Source organism: Schistocerca piceifrons, chromosome 5, assembly GCF_021461385.2.
Source record: "Schistocerca piceifrons isolate TAMUIC-IGC-003096 chromosome 5, iqSchPice1.1, whole genome shotgun sequence".
NCBI lineage: Eukaryota > Metazoa > Arthropoda > Insecta > Orthoptera > Acrididae > Schistocerca > Schistocerca piceifrons.
This window is the reverse complement of record NC_060142.1, coordinates 548,820,861-548,844,213: the sequence shown is the minus strand read 5'-3', so window position 1 is coordinate 548,844,213 and position 23,353 is coordinate 548,820,861. Positions and strand designations below refer to the sequence as shown.

Genomic DNA, 23,353 nt, shown 5'->3' with positions numbered 1-23,353 from the left:
CTTACAACTACTAGAATTTTTTCTGGTCCATTCTATTGTATAATTTCCCCGAGATATTTAAATTTACTTACTCATTCTGTTGTATCTACTTGTGTTTCTGTGAATTTTGGTGCATTTTCTTATTTGTCTTGAATTTTGTTTTATCAGCTGAAATTCAGAGACAAAGTTTTGCTATTTCTTCCAGAAGATTTATTTGAGTAACTGCATCTGTCATATTTTTTGCAAAATCATCTGCAAAAATAAGACAGTTTTTCTTAATTCCACATGTTTTCCTACTTACAAGGGAACCTCCCCATCGCACCCCCCTCAGATTAAGTTATAAGTTGGCACAGTGGATAGGCCTTGAAAAACTGAACACAGATCAATCGAGGAAACAGGAAGAAGTTGTGTGGAACTATGAAAAAAATAAGCAAAATATACAAACTGAGTAGTCCATGCGCAAGATAGGCAACATCAAGGATAATGTGAGCTAAGTAGCGCCATGGTCCCGTGGTTAGCGTGAGCCGTGAGCAGCTGCGGAACGAGAGGTCCTTGGCTCAAGTCTTCCCTCGAGCGAAAAGTTTACTTTTTTTATTTTCGCAAAGTTATGATCTGTCTGTTCATTGACGTCTCTGTTCACTGTAATAAGTTTAGTGCCTATGTTTTGCGACCGCACAGCAAAACCGTGCAATTAGTAGAAGAAAGGACGTGCCTCTCCAATGGGAACTGAAAACATTTGATCACAAGGTCATAGGTCAACCGATTCCTCCACAGGAAAACACGTCTGATATATTCTATACGACACTGGTGATGGCATGTGCATCACATGACAGGAATATGTTGTCGACCCACCTAACTTGTACACTTGGCGAATGGGTAAAAAGATTCTTCTACCTTGCCCGATTTAGGTTTTCTTGTGGATGTGATAATCACTCCCAAAAAAGTGATGAAAACATAAGAGTCTGTCACATAAACTGCAACAAATGAATGCAACAGTTTCACAGTCGCACAGTTTTCCCTGTGCTCTGTCAAAACATATGTTTTTAACGTTTTCAAATTTTTCCGTGTGTAGACCGTCAGATCCTGCATAAGTCCAAGCAAATCTGAACATGTCCTGGAATTTTGGAGAGAGAAGTTGATTATGTGTGAGTGCCTGAACTTTGATAATTGTCTGAAAATAAAAAATTAAACTTTACCTATCTTGCACACGGACTACTCACTTTGTATATTTTGCTTATTTTTTTCATAGTTCCACGCAACTTCTTCCTGTTTTCTCGTTTGATCTGTGTTCAGTTTTTCAAGGCCTATCCACTGTGCCAACTTATAACTAAATCTGAGGGGGGTGCGATGGCGAGGTTCCCTTGTTAGAATGTTTAGTCCAGTTTTGTGATTTTTAGCTCCAATTTTTTCTAGAACACAGTTAAGCAGAGTAGGTGATGAACCATCCCCTTGTCTAACACCGATTTTTATTTCAAATGGGTGAGATACTTTTCCCATAAATTTTAGCTTTAGATATGGTATTTGTTAGAGTTTCACAACTTGAGTTTACTAATGTTGCTTTAACACCAAAGTCTCTTCTGATTTCACATATTGTGTCTCTGTCTACCAAATCAAATGATCTCCTGAAATCAATAAATGTTACCATTAAAGGTTTGCTGGTTACATTCTTAACCAAATTATTGATTTTAAGTTAAAAATCTGTTCTTTGCAGGATCTTCCCTTTCAAAAACCACCCTGATATTCTCCCAGTTGTTTGTCTAAAATTTTTACTACTCTTTTCAGGAGAATTTTTGATAATATTTTCTCTGTCACAGGCAGATTGCTTGGTTGGTTGCTTTGAGGGAGGGGACAAAACAGCGAGGCCATCAGTCCCATTGGATTTGGAAAGGATGGGGAAGGAAATTGGCCATGCCCTTCGAAAGAACCATCCCGGCATTTCTCTGAAGAATTAAGGGAAATCTTAGAAAACCTCGATCAGAATGGTGGGGCACGGGTTTGAACCGTCGTCCTCCCACAGTGTGCTAACCACTGCACCACCTTGCTCAATATTGGCAGAAGTGTCACAGTTCTGTAATTGTTGTCATTTTCTTGTCTCCAGTTTGATGCAACAGGTGGCTTAAACCTATTTTCCGCTCTTCTAGTATGTTTTCAGTTTTCCAAATGTTCTCAGATAGCAGATGTAGATAATTTATAATCTTTGGCTCAATAGTCCTGCTGTAATGTAGCCTTCTTATTATTTTTGAGGGATGTGATGGCTTCATGAATTTCTTCTTCTGTTCATGGGAAATCTTCCTGCAGGTTTTATGACATTGCTAAAAAAGAAATCAATTTTACTGTCGAAACTGGATGGTTTAAGAGCCTATCAAAATTTTGCCAGTATTGCACAAGTTTCCTTGTTATGTAATCCTATTTAGTAATTTTCACTTTTGAAACAAATCCTTTGTGCCTGATACCCTTAAATTCATGTTCAAATATTTGGTAAAAATTTCTAGTATTATTTTTGGTACAGTTTTCTTGTGTTTCCATAAGTTAAGATTTCTCAAAGGTGCTTTTGATTTTCCAGATTATTTTTGATATTTCTTTTTTTTGCTGTCTGAATTCTTCTAAATGCCATTCTTTTTTGTAACATCTCCATTTTCTCTCTTTTGTAGCTCTGTATTCTAGTGCTTCTTGACAATCTTCATTCCTCCAGGTCTTCTTTTTGTTCTTGGCCAGTCCCAAAGTTTTCTCTGCTGCCTTAGCAATTTGTACCTGATATTCATGCCAATCACATTTTTTTTGTTAATATCGTCTCTAAATTTTTCAATCTTTTCTATTCTAATATTAGCTGTAGTGGAATTGTAACTGATTACTTTCTTGTTTCTGCTTTTGTTTTTGATGGAAAAAAATCACATTTTAATTTTAGAGAGATAGTAATTTGAATAAAAAATCCCATTTCTGAATACGTACATAATATATCTTCAGTGTGATGTTCACTATGAGAGACAATGTGAGTCAGGAGGAAAGGTACATGCTTTGAGGTGTGATAGTAGTAGTGACTCTGAACAAAAAACTTCGTATTGACATATGCACTATTGTGAATGGTTTCCGAAATAGATCAGGTTTAATATCACTTAAGTTTTTCTAGAATAACTTGAAAACTGAACCCTATTACAAAAACGTGTCTCAGTACACAATTACCCTAAATTAAATTTGCTACAAAAAAAGGTCCTATTTATTTTTTGTCTAGGACTAACAGTTTGTGTGAAGAGATCATGAGAATATTGAAAATCTCATGGGAAGCATGTGTGCTGTAGCTTAGGTACTTTTTGTAGGCCAGTTTGAGGTAGTTTTCCGGCTTGATAGATTGCAAGAGTCCTGTATCAAAATGTTCATCTCAACTTCCTGTATACTACTGTGGCACATTGTAAACAATGACAATGAATAAAATAGAAAATAAACAGAAATGTACATTAAAAGTGTTCTATCTGAGAAACCATCCAGGACAGGGCATATGTCCATATCAAGTTTTTTGTTCAGAACCACTAATGCTATCACCCGTCAAAACACGTTCCTTTCCTCCATGTGTGTGTGTGTGTGTGTGTGTGTGTGTGTGTGTGTGTGTGTGTGTGTGTGTGTGTGTAACATCATCTGTTTGACTTGTCCCATATCATGTAGTACAATCTGTATATTGAATGATTGAGCGGATCAGTAAAGATACGAGGTGTGGCTAGAAAAAAACCGGACTAGTACTGGTGAAACAATAAAACGAATGCAATAAGGCTGAAAGTCGCGTGGCCTGTCACGTGACTCTCGCTCCGCCTACTGCTCGAGTTTCATCTGCCTCCTGCACTCAGTCTGCCCGTGGCGTCTGTTTTAAGGAGTTGACGTTTTGTCTGTGCGTCGGAAAATGTTGAGTGTACAGAAAGAACAGCGTGTTAACATCAAATTTTGTTTCAAACTAGGAAAATCTGCAAGTGAAACATTTGTAATGTTACAACAAGTGTACGGCGATGATTGTTTATCGCGAACACAAGTGTTTGAGTGGTTTAAACGATTTAAAGATGGCCACGAAGACACTAGTGATGACACTCGCACTGGCAGACCATTGTCAGCAAAAACTGATGCAAACATTGAAAAAATCGGTAAACTTGTTCGACAAGATCGCCGTTTAACAATCAGAGCAGCGTCTGAGTTAACAGGAGTTGACAAGGAAAGTGTTAGGCAGATTCTTCATGAAAGTTTCAACATGAACAAAGTGTGTTCAAAAATGGTTCCAAAGTGTCTCACAATTGAACAGAAGGAACGCCGAAGAATGATTTGTTCTGACATCCTGGAAAACATTGAAAGTGATCCCACCTTCTTACAAAATGTTATTACTTGCGATGAATCGTGGTTTTTTACTTACGATCCCGAAACTAAACGCCAATTGATGCAGTGGAAAACTCCTGGTTCTCCACGACAAAAAAAAGCACGTATGTCAAAATCGAAATTCAAGGCAATGATGATTGTTTTTTTTGACATCAAAGGGATTGTGCACATTGATTGGGTACCAGAGGGACAAACAGTGAATCAGCATTACTACATTAGCGTCCTGGCTACCCTACGTGAGCGAGTACGGAGAAAACGGAACGATTTGTGGAGAAAAAAAGTCATGGATGCTTCACCAAGACAATGCCCACAGTGCGTTGTCAGTGAAGACGTTTTTGGCAAAACACAACATTCCCATCTTAGATCATCCACCCTACTCACCTGATTTGGCCCCCTGTGACTTTTTTCTTTTCCCTAAAGTCAAGTCAGCTTTGAAAGGAACTAGATTTGAGACTGTTGAAGCAGTAAAAGAAAAAGCGACGGAAGTAATGTATGGACTTACCGAAAATGATCTGCAGCATTGCTATGAACAGTGGAAAATTCGTATGGAGCGGTGTAGAGACCGAGGAGGAGAGTACATTGAAGGAGATAACATGAAATTGTAAATAATTGTAAATAAATGTTTTTTCCAGCATCAGTCCGGTTTTTTTCTAGCCGCACCTCGTACAGTACAACACAACATAAACATTATAATTTCCATGATATTCCTTTTTGATATAGCTATGTGATCCAGTTGAAATTCTCCTAAGTTTTGGATTTACTTGGTAGTTTTTGAAAATGTGTGGACATCAGTTTCAGCTGGAAGATTTTATATGTATTGATCAGTCTTTCAGCATTTCTGTTTGTTTTTAAGATGTACTGGATATTTGTCTACAATATTCTTATTTTCTTTATGTTTCCAACTTTCACATTGAAGTCACCGAGAAATATTTTAACTTTGTTTTTAGGTATGTTGGAGATTTTAGATTCCAAAAGGTCCCAAAATCGATTTACTTTCTGCGGATTTCATCCATTATCATCATTTATAGGTGCAGGTGCAAGGCAATTTACAAGGGTATAGCTGTTATCATTGAATTTTATTGTCAACAGGGACATTCTTTCTGATTTCACCATAAATTCTGTTATACTACCTACATTTTTTTGTATGAAAGGCTGTTCCAAACACTGGCATGTTTTTCATTATTCTTACTACTAGTTTCCCTTTATAAATCCTGTAATGTTGTGTATCAACTACATTCTCATCTAAGAATCTTGTTTCCTGCATTGCTAAAATCTCTGCATGATTATTTTGTGAAAATAATTCTAATACCTTCTGTTTCTCAATTTTCAGAAAAGAATTTGATGTTTCAAACTAGAAATCTCTTCTCGAACTTAAACTTAGAAGGTTTTTCAATATAGTTCACCCCCACCACAAATGTTGGGACTTCCCAGAAGCCTAGGTCCCAATTTATTACAGGATGTAATGATGGTTTCCTCATCAGACTTAACCACCTGAGGTAGAACATCCATTGTGAAAACTTTACATTTTATGATATGAAGCTGCAAATTGTTGATAGCATGGAACCCAGAGTCATCCCTGAATTCCCGATATAAGACCATGTTGTTAGCCTGGAGTGTCACTGATTCAACCACCACTAATAACACGTGGAACAAAACCATCACTAACACGTGGAACCTTCATGCCCTCAATCCATTTTAACCTTGGGTAAGAGGCTGCCTCTTTCGACAGCTCCGTCGTCCAGAAGTCTGTCTCCTCTGTCATCCAGAAGTCCATCTTCTCTGTATTCGTTGCCTTTGAAGTATTCACTGTAACAATGGCAGGGGGCTATCAGCTGGGCCAGCTGAACCAAGGTTTCTTTCTTTTTTTTTTCTTTTTAAAGAGATGTTATTCCTCCATCACTTCTCTTTATCCTGGCTTGTGACAGGCAGCCTCAGAACCTCTAGGACCCTGGATGATGAAGTTCCCAATTATTTTTAATATTATTATTGTTACTATTGTTATTTATCAATGGTACCCTATGTATTCTTTGAATCTATTTAACATCTGCAGTTCATTTAAATTGAGTTGAGAGATGAGATATAAAGAAGATTATGTTGCAATTACACCTGAGTGATAATGCATTTTGCCCAAGAGAGACCAGTTCTTAAAGATTCTTGAGTTAACAAAAAAATTAATTGAAATTTCTTTTCACACCCCAAAAGTTTTATGATAGTACACCTTGAATTCACAAAATCCTGCTTCGTAAAATTCATTTGACATCTGTACTTCCTTGCTTTGTTACATTCACAATAAATTTTCTTTATAATGTGTGGATAAAAATCATAGGTAGAGATTGCTAAAATTCCTTTATTGATTGTTAGTTTCAGCTCATTGATGAGCCTTCTTCACATCAGTGAAAATTATTACGTACTTCAATGTGCATGAGCTACTGGGCATTACACATTGTCGTAATCTGTTGAGCTGAACTGCTCTTGCTGTCATGTACACATTTTGGCACTTCCCTGCAATCTCCCTTAGCCTGACTGTGTGGATAAAAATTGTGAAGGCCACTGACATTCCTTTATCGAGTACTAATTTCAGCTCATTGGTGTGCCATCATCAGATCAATAAAAATTATTACTTAATTCAGTGTGTATCAGCCACCAAACTTGAGCGATTCAGCTCAACAGCTTATGGCTATGTGTAATACCTGGTGGCTCATACACACAGAATTTTTATTGATATGAAGATCTTGACCTGGTATTTTTTATCCGCACATTGTAACATAACAGATCACCTGTTACGAATTTGACAATATCAAATAACTTTTTCTTTCCAATATTAGGCAATAAAAGATTTCAGACCAACTTAATTTTATCCTAGTGTTTCAAACCTATTATACAGCTAGTGTAGGCTATACTGGTTTTGGATGTTTGTCTGCTGACTAATTACAATTTTATTCTAGTGTTTCAAACCTTACAGAATTTTTGTACATATATTTTACAGTTAGTATAAGCAAAATTACTTCTAGATATTTGTCTGTTAACTAATTACCATTTGGCTCTAGGTTTCCAGGACAATTAAATGCTGACCTTCGCAAACTAGCTGTTAACATGGTGCCATTTCCTCGCTTACATTTCTTCATTCCTGGCTTTGCTCCATTGACATCACGTGGGTCTCAACAATACCGATCTCTTACTGTACCAGAACTCACGCAGCAGATGTTTGATGCAAAGAATATGATGACTGCTTGTGATCCTCGACATGGACGATATCTTACAGTGGCAGCCATCTTCAGAGGGCGCATGTCCATGAAAGAGGTAAGATACCTTACATTTTATGTGAGATAGTAGTTTGTTATATAAGTGAAGGAAGTTCCTTGTGTAAACAAAGTCATTTTAGGGTCTGCTTGTGAAAGGACACACTTGTATAAAAAGTAATATTTGGTGAATACTGATTTCATTTTTTGTCAGTTTTCCATAATAGGCTCAGGAACACTTGCAAGTAGTGAACAGCTAATAAGCAGTTATCACAACAATTGCGATGGTTAAAATTTTACAAATTCTCCTGACTACATATAGACTATGTGATCAAAAGTATTCAGACACCGCCAAGAACATACATTTTCCATATTAGTTGCATTGTGCTGCCACTTACTGCCAGGTACTCGATATCACCCACCTCAGTAGTCATTAGACATCATGAGAGAGCAGAATGGAGTGCCCCGCGGTAGTCACGAACTTCAAACGTGGTCAGGTGATTGGGTGTTACTTGTGTCACACGTCTGTACATGAGATTTTTGCACTCCTAAACATCCCTAGGTCCACTGTTTCCGATGTAATAGTGAAGTGGAAATGTGAAGGGACACGTACAGCACAAAAGCATACAGGCCGACCTCGTCTGTTGACTGACAGACTACCGACGGTTGAAGAGGGCTGTAATGTGTAATAGGCAGACATCTATCCAGACCATCACACAGGAATTACAAACTGCATCAGGATCCACTGCAAGTGCTATGACAGATAGGTGGGAGGTGAGAAAGCTTGGATTAAATGGTTGAGCTGCTGCTCATAAGCCACACATAACACTGGAAAATGCCAAATGACACCTCGCCTAGTGTAAGACTAAGAACAAGTTTATCTCTGTATTCTCTGTAAATTGAGATCTGATAAGTTATCCCAAAACTATAATGACCATGAACAGTAATTTGACAAATTGCAGTGATGTTTCCTGTATGACTACCTTTGAGACTACAGACTTTCCCATTTAAGAATCTGTGTATTGGTCATTGTATACAGCTTTTTGTTACTTAATTTACACAGCACACAATAGTTGCCTATTAACCAGAAAATTATTTTCTTTCTTAAATTTCAAGGTAGCGTCAGTTAATTTAGTTATAGCTTATTGTATTACCAGAAACACATGTTTATCATAAAAGAAACCCCAATGGTATGCCTGTCAGGTTTGTAGCCAGATCGTAAAATCAAGTTGATGTATTTCAGCATTCCATCTGGTCACATCTTCAGATGCTAAACTCAACTACTGAAATGCCAGAACCGTTGCCCCTATCCATGCCACAGAATGTCCATGGCACTTGCACCAGAAGCTGTCAGTGCTGTCCAGTAGCAAAATGGACATGCAAGCTCACTGCACCGATGTAGTGGATTAAAACTCATAGGATGTAGATTCTGGTCAGTGTGTGTAGGTTTGTGACACAAAGAGCATATGCTATCTCCAAATCTTGACGACTTGGCAAAAGAAATTGAACACCTGAAATCTGTGGTCAAGTAAAATGGTCTCTCTAATAAGCAGATTTAATGTGTCTTGGGGGTTGGATTATCACCAGAACTTGGCTGTATTTGGCTCCATTATACTGGAGGCATGTCCATCAAAGTTGAGAGGATTTTTAAAAGTTAAACATCAGGGCATTTTTCCATATGCCAGCTAAGCTTAGAGGTTTCCCTGACCTTGTTCAAGGATTATTTATAACTAAGGAAGCCAGTGTGTATAAATTCCTTGTTCCTATGGCAAAATTTCATGAAACGGACAGCATGTGGTTCAGTATGGATGTGTAGAACATAGCTGCTAGTAAACCTTTTGGGATACAAGGTCTTGGTCCACAAAACTCTTCTGTTCCTAACATTTCATCCAGTACTGTGCTCTACATCTTCAGAGGTGTTGCTCCTCCATTGAGTCATGCTGACTCAACAAAAGAACAATGCTCTGAAGATGTTCAACACAGTCCTGTACAAAACATTAGGAACATAAGAGTTTTATGGACCATGGCCTTATACCCTGAAAATTTTACCAGCAGCAATGTCATCTGGTCATGAAAGCCTAGATTCTGTATAGAGCATAGTCAACACACAAGACTTCAATAACTGGATAAATCTGCCACAGATGAGAAACATCTAAATGAAGGGCAGTGGCTCACAGATAGTTGCTGATACATCTCGGTTTTGAAACAGTGTCCTTAGGAAGGTGAGAGAGACCGATTATCAGATAATCTCATAAATGAGACAATGGGTTCCCATCAAGCAAGGTGTTGAACCCATTATGGCCTTGAATTCCTTCACAAAGCGTATGATGCAGTGGGCAGCAGATTTTTGTGACAACTGTCTTGTTGCGATGTCACTTATTCTAACATTCAGCAACAATGGCACTGCATGTGTTCTTTATAGAAGAGCAGCACTGACAGCAGCTGGCATACACATGTTGTGGGCATAGTCTCAGTGTTCCAGCTTAATATTTGAAGATGGCAGTCAGGTGAAATGCTGAAACATCATGTCAGTTTGATTTTAGGATCTGCACACCTGTCAGTACTCATTTTGCTTTATAAAGGGGTTCTTCCACGAGGAAATTTTCTTCTGAAATAAGAATCTTTTTACTGTTGACCACTACATTATTCAAGCACAAAATAATAACTAGTATTAGTACATGACAGTGGAATTACAAAGTAATTTCCACATTTCCACGGAGTTATTCTCTTACGAGTACAAAAGATAAATTAATGTACAAGCAATTAAAATTAGAGGTGACACAACTTGAGCTAAGCATGCAGTCTAAGATTATAAGTTGGTCTGTTCTAATGACCATCACCTTAATCAGGTGTAGAGCTAACTTCAGGTATGCCTTAAGGAAATGTGTTGGACCCTCTATTCAGGTTTCATTTTAATAATATGAAAAACAAAATATCCATTTTTTTGCATTTTGAGGTTCCATAACACCTTCAAATGCACTATCACTTTCTTGTTTATATGATCCCTTCAAAAATGGCACTAGTACTTCATGCTGCTTGTGCTGCAATCTTTTTTAACCTAAAAAAGGCTACTCTTCATATAGATAAGTACCTGTTCTGTCATGTTTCTGAACATGCTGGCAATAGGTTACCTGTTCGACACAAGATGAAGCCCTTGCATTCTCTGTGGTCAGTCTAGCCTCTTTTGACATTTGTGATATGATGAAATCAGTGATTAAAATTATTCAGCAAACCTCAGTGACGAGCATTGGTGTGGTCTGCCTAAGATAAGACAGAAAGGAGTGGCAAATTATTATGTGGCAATATAAAAATACTTGATAAAGTATTAGTTTCTTATCTTGTCTTTTCATTATAGTTTTCTGGAAGTTCTTTTTTATTGGCACACTGTCTGTGAAGATAATTCTTGTTTCTGCTTGTTTATGCATTAACTTTCTAACGAAGCCTTATACGATTTTGTTTGCTTGGTATGGTGTTACTCTTCACTGAACAATTCAAGAGTACTTTGAAAATCACACATTTATTGCACTTTGAATTTACACTTTACAACATGTGACCCAGAATTCTGTGTTTAGCACAATAAGACAAAGAACTGAAAACTAAAGATATCACTCACTGAATCAGATTTCACTGTCCACAACCAATGTTTTGATTGTTGAGATGTCAACACCAGAACCCCCCCTCTGCTTTCTTTTTTAACCCAGAAGCACTAGGGTTGCAAGGGAACCGGTGTTTTACCATTTGTTCAGCTTGTGTGACCACCACTGGTGACGGTTGTGATTTTGTCTGCAGCCTCCACCAGTTCAGTGGAGTGGCCAAACCATCTTCCTCTTGTTCGCAGTCTGATAGTGTGTAAGAGGGAGAATGATGTGTACTCTCCATGCTGGTGGACATTGACACTGTGACTGTGGGTAGCTGAACCGTATTTGACTCCTCTATGTGTGCCAGTTTGAGGCCTTCAATTGATGCTGTCTCTTTGCTGTTCTATTCTGTTTTGAAGGTGCGTGTAACTCTCGAGAGAACATTGGAGAGTTTGGTGTACAGTGTCCTTGAGGGAGTCTATACATCTACATCTACATTTATACTCTGCAAGCCACCAAACGGTGTGTGGCGGAGGGCACTTTACGTGCCACTGTCATTACCTCCCTTTCCTGTTCCAGTCGCGTATGGTTTGCGGGAAGAATGACTGCCAGAAAGCCTCCGTGCGCGCTCAAATCTCTCTAATTTTACATTCATGATTTCCTCGGGAGGTGTAAGTAGGAGGAAGCAATATATTAAATATCTCATCCAGAAACGCACCCTCTCGAAACCTGGACAGGAAGCTACACCGCGATGCAGAGCGCCTCTCTTGCAGAGTCTGCCACTTGAGTTTGCTAAACATTTCCGTAACGCTATCACGCTTACCAAATAACCCTGTGATGAAACGCGCTGCTCTTCTTTGGATCTTCTCTATCTCCTCCGTCAACCCGATCTGGTACGGATCCCACACTGATGAGCAATACGAGTGTTTTGTAAGCCACCTCCTTTGTTGATGGACTACATTTTCTAAGGACTCTCCCAATGAATCTCAAACTGGTACCCGCCTTACCAACAAATAATTTTATATGATCATTCCACTTCAAATAATTCCGCACGCATACTCCCAGATATTTTGCAAAAGTAACTGCTACCAGTGTTTGTTCTGCTATCATATAATCACACAATAAAGGATCCTCTTTTCTATGTACTCGCAATACATTACATTTGTCTATGTTAAGGGTCAGTTGCCACTCCCTGCACCAAGTGCCTATCCGCTGCAGATCTTCCTGCATTTCACTACAATTTTCTAATGTTGCAACTTCTCTGTATACTACAGCATCATCCGCGAAAAGCCGCATGGAACTTCCGACACTATCTACTAGGTCATTTATATATATTGTGAAAAGCAGTGGTCCCATAACACTCCCCTGTGGCACGCCAGAGGTTACTTTTAATGTCTGTAGACGTCTCTCCATTGAGAACAACATGCTGTGTTCTGTTTGCTAAAAGCTCTTCAATCCAGCCACACAGCTGGTCTGATATTCCGTAGGCTCTTACTTTGTTTATCAGGCGACAGTGCGGAACTGTATCGAACGCCTTCCGGAAGTCAAGGAAAATAGCATCTACCTGGGAGCCAGTATCTAATATTTTCTGGGTCTCATGATCAAATAAAGTGAGTTGGGTCTCACATGATCGCCGTTTCCGGAATTCATGTTGATTCCTACAGAGTAGATTCTGGGTTTCCAGAAACGACATGACACACGAGCAAAAAACATGTTCTAAAATTCTACAACAGATCGACGTCAGAGATATAGGTCTATAGTTTTGCACATCTGCTCGACGATCCTTCTTGAAGACTGGGACTACCTGTGCTCTTTTCCAATCATTTGGAACCTTCCGTTCCTCTAGAGACTTGCGGTACACGGCTGTTAGAAGGGGGCAAGTTCTTTCACGTACTCTGTGTAGAATCAAATTGGTATCCCATCACGTCCAGTGGGCTTTCCTCTGTTGAGTGATTTCAGTTGATTTTCTATACCATGGACACTTATTTCGATGTCAGCCATTTTTTCGTTCATGCGAGGATTTAGAGAAGGAACTGGAGTGCGGTCTTCCTCTGTGAAACAGCTTTGGAAAAATGTGTTTAGTATTTCAGCTTTACGCGTGTTATCCTCTGTTTCAGTGCCATCATCATCCCGGAGTGTCTGGATATGCTGTTTCGAGCCACTTAACTGATTTAACATAAGACCAGAACTTCCTAGGATTTTCTGTCAAGTTGGTACATAGAATTTTACTTTCAAATTCACTGAACGCTTCACGCATAGCCCTCCTTACGCTAACTTTGACATCATTTAGCTTCTGTTTGTCTGAGAGGTTTTGACTGCGTTTAAACTTGCAGTGAAGCTCTCTTTGCTTTCGCAGTAGTTTCCTAACTTTGTTGTTGAACCACGTTGGGTTTTTCCCATCCCTCACAGTTTGATTCGGCTCGTACCTGTCTAAAATGCATTTTATGATTGCCTTGCACTTTTTCTATAAACACTCAACATTGTCAGTGTCGGAACAGAAATTTTCGTTTTGATCTGTTAGGTAGTCTGAAATCTGTCTTTTATTACTCTTGCTAAACAGATAAACCTTCCTCCCTTTTGTATTCCTATTTACTTCCATATTCAGGGATGCTGCAATGGCCTTATGATCACTGATTCCCTACTCTGCGCTTACACTGTCATCACTCAGTCAGGCTTGCAATGTTGTCTAAAGACTGTTTTATCTGCATTATTCTTCAGTAGCATGGAATGTAATTGTGTAATACTTCTTTGTAGTTGCTGATTGAACTCTGTTGTGCGCTCTGTAGTTTGAAGATTCCATGGCTTAGTAGAGATGGGCTCGGCGTGAAGTGACAGTTGTTCCTCATACAGCAGTTGTGGTGCGGGGCAGTGCAGTTCATCTTTAACCAGTGTTCTTAACCCTAGTGGCACTAGTGGCAATGATTCATTCCAATGGCTCCCACTGCACAGTAGAGCCACTTTTAAGGGTCTGTGGAATTTGCAGACCATAGCTCACTAGGTCTGATACGACTGCAGCCACATTGACATCAGACATCGTGGAACAACTGAGACTTGAATTTTCCTCAGTTTGCTCACCATTTGATGGTGGTTGCATCTGCTTGTAGTTGTTTCCTGCAGCAGTCGTTGTTGGAGTCATTCATGCGACACTGCTGCATGTTCCAAATTAGTGTTGTGCTCACTTACGGGTTCACCAATACAGGATTTTGTGTGCTTGGTATGGTGTGACTATACTCTGAATGATTCAAGAGTAGTCTGCTCATCGCACATTTTTCTCACTTTGTAATTAGACTTTACAACACATAACACAGAGTTCCACACTTAACACAACAAAACAATAAACTGAAAAAGTAAAGATATCACACAGTGAATCATATTTGTTCACAAACAATGTGTCAACTTTTGAGGTCACCACAGCCTTTTGTCTTCCTGATTTCTATTACCTATTACTATGGTTAAAAGAACACTTCATCACACATAAATGTGTAAATACAAAACTTTTTCTATAAAACTATGCGCGTTGGCAACCAACAACCAACATTTCACAAAAAGTCATTAGGACTGTTTAAAATGTACAAAAATGGACCAAGATCAGTGATGTATACCGCTGTCCAAAGATGCAGTTTAACATTGACCAATACAAGCAAAGACAAATTCGTGTGTAATTAACATTTGATAATTTACATAACAAATATTTATGAGAAAAAGTAAATAATTATTATATACAACTTTTCAAAACTATAAAAATACTTTTAACACATTTTTTAGTCTTTCAATTTACAGTCTGAAACAACTTTTCATTGTATGCTTTTATAATTGAATACAAACATAATGATATTTTACTATCAGTATCTGTTTACTCGTAAATAAAAATGATAATTTAGTGTTGTGTAAGGAATGTCAGTGCATTGTGTAGTGACTTTATGTAATGGTTTTGGCTGTGTACTACAGATAAAGAAATATCACTCACAGGTTCCATTTCATCTGACAGTAATTTTTGTGGTGTTTCTGTAGTTGCAATTGAGCTTAGACTGCCTCCCCTTTCAAGTGAACCACTAGCCATGATGCAAGTGTAAGACAGGCCAAAGTTGCATAGAGGACCAGCCCTACAGTCAGCCTCCATTCTGAGGCAGGTGAGCCCCCACTGTTCACCCTGGGGCAACTCCTCAAACTGTGACTGGTGCATAGATTTTTGTTATAATTGTCATTCATATTTTGTATGAACAAGTACTGACACATGGAAATAGCATTCTCCAGTCATAAAAAATGACAAAGCCATTTGGCAGCTATCTGAAAAAAAGTTCTAATGATACAATGCATAGAGTGAACCAGGAATGGAACCAAGAACCATCCTAGAAGTTGAACAGGCTCTGGATATGAGCATCACAAATATATGCTACTTATAATGTTTGTGCAAGCCGTGAATTGAGCATTCCACAGAAAACAGTGTGGAATGTTACCATACCACATGTGACATGATTTCTTCACATGTGTTACTTTAAGGACAAAATTTATGCTGCCAATGCTCACTGTGAGAACTGCAGGAATGTGTCTCTGCTGCTGTGACAGACATTGATGGATAATAGCCTGTCTTCCAATAAGTGGCTGCTTTGTGGTTCATCTTGATAGTGTCCTCAAGATCCACTTGCCAAACAAATTCAGTTTTCATGATATGGAGGTACATGCTATCTTGACACCACTGGAATAGGTGAGGTGTGTCAAGACCATGAAATTCTTCACGCGCTCTGATTGCCTGAGTGCACACCAAGCTGCACACTGCATGTAACAGGCATAACAGCCAATCCAGTCCATCCAGGACATGTTCCTTCACTTAACATTTCCTAGTGAAGGAGAAGATACTCTGATGGGTACTAAAGCATGTGGGGATTTGGGACAAGAAAACTGCAGGAGTAGCAGCCAAAGTTGTCTGCACACTTCCTACTGTTGCAACATCTAAATGCCCTCCCCCATGCTATAACCTTGCTGTCGGGGCACAGAATTCTGTCTCTGGGAGAAGGACTTGCTGGAAGTGAGAACTAACAAACTATGACTGGTAAAATCTGCTACCTAGTTGTGGTGTACCTCTTTCCGATGCATCATATTTTGGAGAGAGTTCTCGAGGAAATTTCTCTTCATTTTATGTGGTGATCTGCAGTATGTCATTTGTGTAGTTAATATTTGCTTGACTGCTAAACTTTTACACAAATTGTTTGGCACAAACTCTGAGCTTTGTCATCAATCTACTTTCAACCAACCTGTTGCTCATATTTAAAGTTTTTGGAATTTATTGTGGCTTTTGTTTATGTATCTTTTTCAAATTTTCTATAATACTGCTTACTTTCTTATAAACTTTATAGTTTTCAACATTTCCTTGTTTTGGAATAACTATTCTTTGGTATAATAATATTAGTTATTAATTTCTAATTTAGTTCTATTTATTAACTTTTGGACACCAATGACAGTGTTATGTGCCCCAATCCAAAGAGCAGCAGTAACAGTAGCCATGTGTCCCCTAATTTGTCTGATCTTCTGTGAAGACGGGTCATCAGAATGTTAAAAATATTCCTTCTCCTGATGTATGATGCCATCCTCAAGGTATCTTCTACTGTAATTTATTAAGCATTACTATAAAGCTTTTCTAGAGGTCAAAGAAACTTTTCAAATTGGACAGTTTTCCTTTGAACATTTTTCAGTATCTGAGTCATTCCAACTTCAGGTGGATTAATAAGCATCTGCAAAAATCTGGGGGAGGGAGGAGGTAAAATTCTAAAATTGCCATATTTTATATAAAGCAGTTGGTCATTGCAAGATGTCATATAATACCACAGGCCACAAAATGCCTTCAGTTGGCTGAATGAGAGGTGTGGTGGATTCACAGGAAATCACTTTCAGAAGTACACTCCTGGAAACTGAAATAAGAACACCGTGAATTCATTGTCCCAGGAAGGGGAAACTTTATTGACACATTCCTAGGGTCAGATACATCACATGATCACACTGACAGAACCACAGGCACATAGACACAGGCAACAGAGCATGCACAATGTCGGCACTAGTACAGTGTATATCCACCTTTCGCAGCAATGCAGGCTGCTATTCTCCCATGGAGACGATCGTAGAGATGCTGGATGTAGTCCTGTGGAACGGCTTGCCATGCCATTTCCACCTGGCGCCTCAGTTGGACCAGCGTTCGTGCTGGACGTGCAGACAGCGTGAGACGACGCTTCATCTAGTCCCAAACATGCTCAATGGGGGACAGATCTGGAGATCTTGCTGGCCAGGGTAGTTGACTTACACCTTCTAGAGCACGTTGGGTGGCACGGGATACATGCGGACGTGCATTGTCCTGTTGGAACAGCAAGTTCCCTTGGCGGTTTAGGAATGGTAGAACGATGGGTTCGATGACGGTTTGGATGTACCGTGCACTATTCAGTGTCCCCTCGACGATCACCAGTGGTGTACGGCCAGTGTAGGAGATCGCTCCCAACACCATGATGCCGGGTGTTGGCCCTGTGTGCCTCGGTCGTATGCAGTCCTGATTGTGGCGCTCACCTGCACGGCGCCAAACACGCATACGACCATCATTGACACCAAGGCAGAAGCGACTCTCATTGCTGAAGACGACACGTCTCCATTCATCCCTCCATTCACGCCTGTCGCGACACCACTGGAGGCGGGCTGCACGATGTTGGGGCGTAAGCGGAAGACGGCCTAACGGTGTGCGGGACCGTAGCCCAGCTTCATGGAGACGGTTGCGAATGGTCCTCGCCGATACCCCAGGAGCAACAGTGTCCCTAATTTGCTGGGAAGTGGCGGTGCGGTCCCCTACGGCACTGCGTAGGATCCTACGGTCTTGGCGTGCATCCGTGCGTCGGTGCGGTCCGGTCCCAGGTCGACGGGCACGTGCACCTTCCGCCGACCACTGGCGACAACATCGATGTACTGTGGAGGCCTCACGCCCCACGGGTTGAGCAATTCGGCGGTACGTCCACCCGGCCTCCTGCATGCCCACTATACGCCCTCGCTCAAAGTCCGTCAACTGCACATACGGTTCACGTCCACGCTGTCGCGGCATGGTACCAGTGTTAAAGACTGCGATGGAGCTCCGTATGCCACGGCAAACTGGCTGACACTGACGGCGGCGGTGCACAAATGCTGCGCAGCTAGCGCCATTCGATGGCCAACACCGCGGTTCCTGGTGTGTCCGCTGTGCCGTGCGTGTGATCATTGCTTGTACAGCCCTCTCGCAGTGTCCGGAGCAAGTATGGTGGGTCTGACACACCGGTGTCAATGTGTTCTTTTTTCCATTTCCAGGAGTGTATATTAGAGTGGTATAATGAATAAAAACACCCCCCTCTCTTAAACTTCATGTAATCATCTCTGTTGTTTGTTACTTCTCACACTGTTTGTTCCTACGTATTTCGATTTTCCTGTATTCATTAAGTTATTTTGTTTTATTGAAGTTGTCTATGTATTCCATATAGACTGTAGTTTCAATTATTAAGGCTTTCTTTTAACTGGTACTCGTATTACTGTCCATGTTTAACACCTCTTGTAGTTGTCTCATCAAATATTGTTTATATTTTACTTGGTTCTTTTATTTAATGCAAACTGTTACATAGCCACAATTTAGAATACAATGTTAATGTTAAAGTTCAGTACCACCACACTCTCAAAGATTGCATTTACTGTCTGTTCCTTAAAATGCCTGCATTTATTTATTTCTGCTTATCTTACTGATATTGCTTAAGTTCCTTATGTATTCTGTAGTTACACTGGTAATTGTTTCTTCTTTTAATTGGTTTGTGTATCACACTCAGCGTTTTATACCTCCTCAGCTTTTTACATATCCTGCTGTAGCCTTGTCAATTACTGATTTTATTTTATTAGTTTTGTTTATTAATAGAAACTGTTATGTAGGCATATTGTTCCTATTTTGTGTTAAAGTTTTTCCCGTCTACTCCATTTTTATACTACTGGCCATTAAAATTGCTACACCACAAAGATGACATGCTACAGACACGAAATTTAACCAACAGGAAAAAGATGCTGTGATATGCAAAATGATTAGCTTTTCAGAGCATTCACACAAGGTTGGCACTGATGGCGACACCTACAATGTGCTAACATGAGGAAAGTTTCCAACCGATTTCTCATACACAAACAGCAGTTGACCGGCGTTGCCTGGTGAAAAGTTGTTGTGATGCCTCGTGTAAGGAGGAGAAATGCGTACCGTCACATTTCCGACTTTGATAAATGTCGGATTGTAGCCTATCGCGACTGCGGTTTATCATATTGTGACATTGCTGCTCGCATTGGTCGAGATCCAATGACTGTTAGCAGAATATGGAATCGGTGGGTTCAGGAGGGTAATACGGAACGCCGTGCTGGATCCCAATGGCCTCGTATCACTAGCAGCCGAGATGACAGACATCTTATCCGCATGGCTGTAACGGATCGTGCAGCCGTGTCCTGATCCCTGAGTCAACAGATGGGGACGTTTGCAAGACAACAACTATCTGCACGAACAGTTCAACGACGTTTGCAGCAGCATGGACTATAAGCTCGGAGACCGTGGCTGCAGTTACCTTTGACGCTGCATCACAGACAGGAGTGCCTGCGATGGTGTACTCAACGACGAACCTGGGTGCACGAATGGCAAAATGTCATTTTTTCGGATGAATCCAGGTTCTGTTTACGGCATCATGATGGTCGCATCTGTGTTTGGTGACATCGCAGTGAACTCACATTGGAAGCGTGTATTCATCATCGCCATACTGGCTTATCACCTGGCGTGATGATACGGGGTGCCATTGGTTACACGTATCGGTCACCTCTTGTTATCATTGACAGCACTATGAACAGTGGATGTTATATTTCAGATGTGTTGTGACCCGTGGCTCTACCCTTCATTCGATCCCTGTGAAACCCTACATTTCAGCAGGGTAATGCACACCTGCATGTTGCAGGTCCTGCACGGGCCTTTATGGATACAGAAAATGTTTGACTGCTGCCCTGGCCAGCACATTCTCCAGATCTCTCACCAATTGAAAACGTCTGGTCAATGGTGGCCAAACAACTGACTCATCACAATGCGCCAGTCACTACTCTTGATGAACTGTGGTGTCTTGTTGAAGATGCATGGGCATCTGTACCTGTACACGCCATCCAAGCTCAGTTTGACTCAGTGCCCAGGCGTATCAAGGCCGTTTTACGGCCAGAGGTGATTGTTCTGGGTACTGGTTTCTCAGGATCAATGCACCCAAATTGCGAGAAAATGTAATTACATGTCAGTTGTAGTATAATATATTTGTCCAATGAATACCAGTTTATCACCTGCATTTCTTCTTGGTAGCAATTTTAATGGCCAGTAGTGTATTTATTTACTTCAATTTTTTTCTTCTTGACTGCAGTACCACCACACTGTCAAAGATATTACTATATGTTTCAGCTTCCATCTAAACGTATTACTTATCTTCCAATGTTGTCTGCAAATATTGTAACTTCTTTGGTAACAATACTCGGTAAATGTCTGAGGATGGTCGTGTAAGCCAAAAACCAGTTACACAATAAAAGTAATATTGTGGATCAAAAGCAAACTGGTGCTTTTCATTTATTATAATGTTGTTCTACCAAGTACCAACGAAAGATTCTGTTAACATAATAAAAACTTTGCACACCAGATTCCACTGGGGTAGGTGGTTGCAAGTGCCGCTCTTGCCCCCCACCCCCCTTTGCAGACAACTATAGATGGATTTAAAATGAATAAGCTAAGTTTTTGTAGATTGTCACTTTCACTGATAACACATCAGAATTTTCTCTGATCCCACTTTTGACACTTATACTCCCCATTACAAAATCTGTATAGTTGTAGTATCATATACAGATTTAGCTTAAATGATTCATTGGGTTCAAAGCACTGTGTATTGACAGTGTACAACACACAAAGACAGGTGATACACATAAAGATAGAGATGCTCACCAGTTTTAAAAAGCTTGGCTCATGGCTCACGCGTACACTAGATGCCAGGCCTGTGATGGCCTTGTACAGGATGGCGGCAATGCAGGAGAAGAGTTTGTGTGTGTTAGAATATGTGAAGAGTTTGTTGCTTATGAGTGTTCAGCGTGCTTTCATATGCTGCACCTGGCCACCAGACCATTTCGCGTTGGTTTCGCCAGTTTTGTGATACTGGCTGTCCACGTAAAGGTAAAAGCACAGGGGACCGAAGTGTCTTAGAGAAAACAGTGGAGTGTGTGAGAAAGAGCTTTGTGTGCAGTTCACAAAAACGGACTGTTTGTGCAAGCCGTGAATTGAGCATTCCACAGAAAACAGCAGGAATGTTGCCATACCACATGCGATGTGATTTCTTCATATGTGTTTACTTTAAGGACAAAATTTATGTACTCCCCCACTACCAATGCTCACTGTGAGAACTGCAGGAATGCATCACTGCTGCTGATGGATAATAGCCTGTCTCCCAACAAGTGTTAACACACACACTCACTCACATGCACCCACCTGTCTCCCTGCACATTGATGAAAACAATCTAGTAAATGTATCGGTAGAGCTGGATAACCGTCTGGAAGTGCACCAGACAAATAAGGGCGCACACACACACAGTGAACATTTGTAGTATGCATCAGAAACTTGGCAACTGTATATATGTTTTCATGTATCACCCATCTTTGCACATTGTATACTTGTAGACAAACAGTACTTTGAAACCCGATGAATCATTTAGGCTAATTCTGTACTTATACGAATTACCAACTAAAGACATTGGATAAATGTTACTAACTTGGAAAACAACAATAGCTAAGGACAGATTGCTGCTCACCACATAGAGAAGGTGTTGAGTTGCAGACAGGTACAATTAAGAAGAATACTAGGAATATTTCTACTTTCAAAACTCTCCTTCAGAAGTAGAAAACTCATACACATTCACACAACAACTCACACACACATGGCCAGTGTCCCTGGGTACTAAGGCTCAGGCCTTTGTATATAATTGTTATTCAATCCTGGATTTTTTGTTATTTTGGCTTGGATTATTCATCATTCTGTATTAAGTTTTGATAGTTTTTTGTTTGATGGTCTCGATCAATAGAAAATGTACATTTACTTAAGTCTTCCTAGCATTTGCAAAAATGTCCTTAGGTGTTATGCAGTATTCCAGAACAAGAAAATGAAATGCTAATCTTTCATAAAACATGCTTAATTTATGGCAGAAGACAAAGTGATCTTAATGCAATTATGGGCATAACTTAATTGAAATATTCCCTGAGAAGGAATCAATTCAGATTTTTGTTTAGCTTTTATCTATGTATTTTGTCTTGTATAATTATCTCATTACTGAAACTAGTGGGTAATAAATCATGTGAGGGGTGAAGGTAATGGCTCACCACATGGTTCAGTACCTCAATTGTTCCAAATTCACACAGATCTAAATAAACTCAAGTTTGTTTTACCATGCCACTTTCACTGATGAACTACAGCACTCCAGAATTTTCTCGCTGATCTACATTTGATGCATTCTCCATTACGGATTGAAATTACTGCTAAGCTTTCAGAAAATGTTCCCCCTTGGAGCCAGCAAAGTAAGCTGCATTCGAATATAATCTGCACTCTAAATTTGAAGGAGGTAAAATGAGAAACTCAGTGGAGGAAAATTTTCCACATTACCCATTTATTAACTGTTCACAATACGAATACTCAGAATCACATTTTTTAATGTTATTATGTAGATAAATCGCACTTCTAATCACAGTCTTTATTGATGTCACTATTAATGTTATTTGTATTTATTTCATCACTGCCAGTAATTTTGTCATTCTTTTCCCAAAGTATGTCAGCCTCATTACCAACCAAGAAGTTGGACATGCATCACTTCTTGAACCCTTTGATGACTGAACCTGGTGATGTGCACCACAGAGAGAGAATCCACTCACATACAAAGCTGACTCTTGGCTTTTTAATCGTGTCAGATGGAGTGACAGCATGATCTCCTAAAAGCCAGTTGGAATAAATTTTTTGGTGAAGGTTTAAATGGTTTGGTTACGACAACTTCAAATACCTGCAGTTTTGAAGTCATATATACAATTATAATGCCTAGGTCTGTCTTTAGTACAGTAACTGTATTCTTTACTTCAGTTTGTGGTGAATTTTAAACGCATCTAACACTTGCATAACTCTCTTAGTGAGCAGTTCA

General features: G+C 39.8%; 1 protein-coding gene across 1 annotated transcript in view; it reads left to right on the top strand.

Annotated features, from left to right (window-relative positions):
* LOC124799135 (tubulin beta chain-like) overlaps positions 1-23,353 on the top strand; it is a 75,092-nt gene that overhangs the window by 48,929 nt on the left and 2,810 nt on the right. Inside the window, exon 6 of the mRNA XM_047262672.1 lies at positions 7,377-7,629. Within this exon, the coding sequence (XP_047118628.1) occupies positions 7,377-7,629 (253 nt within the window). The remainder of the gene's footprint in view (positions 1-7,376; positions 7,630-23,353) is intronic.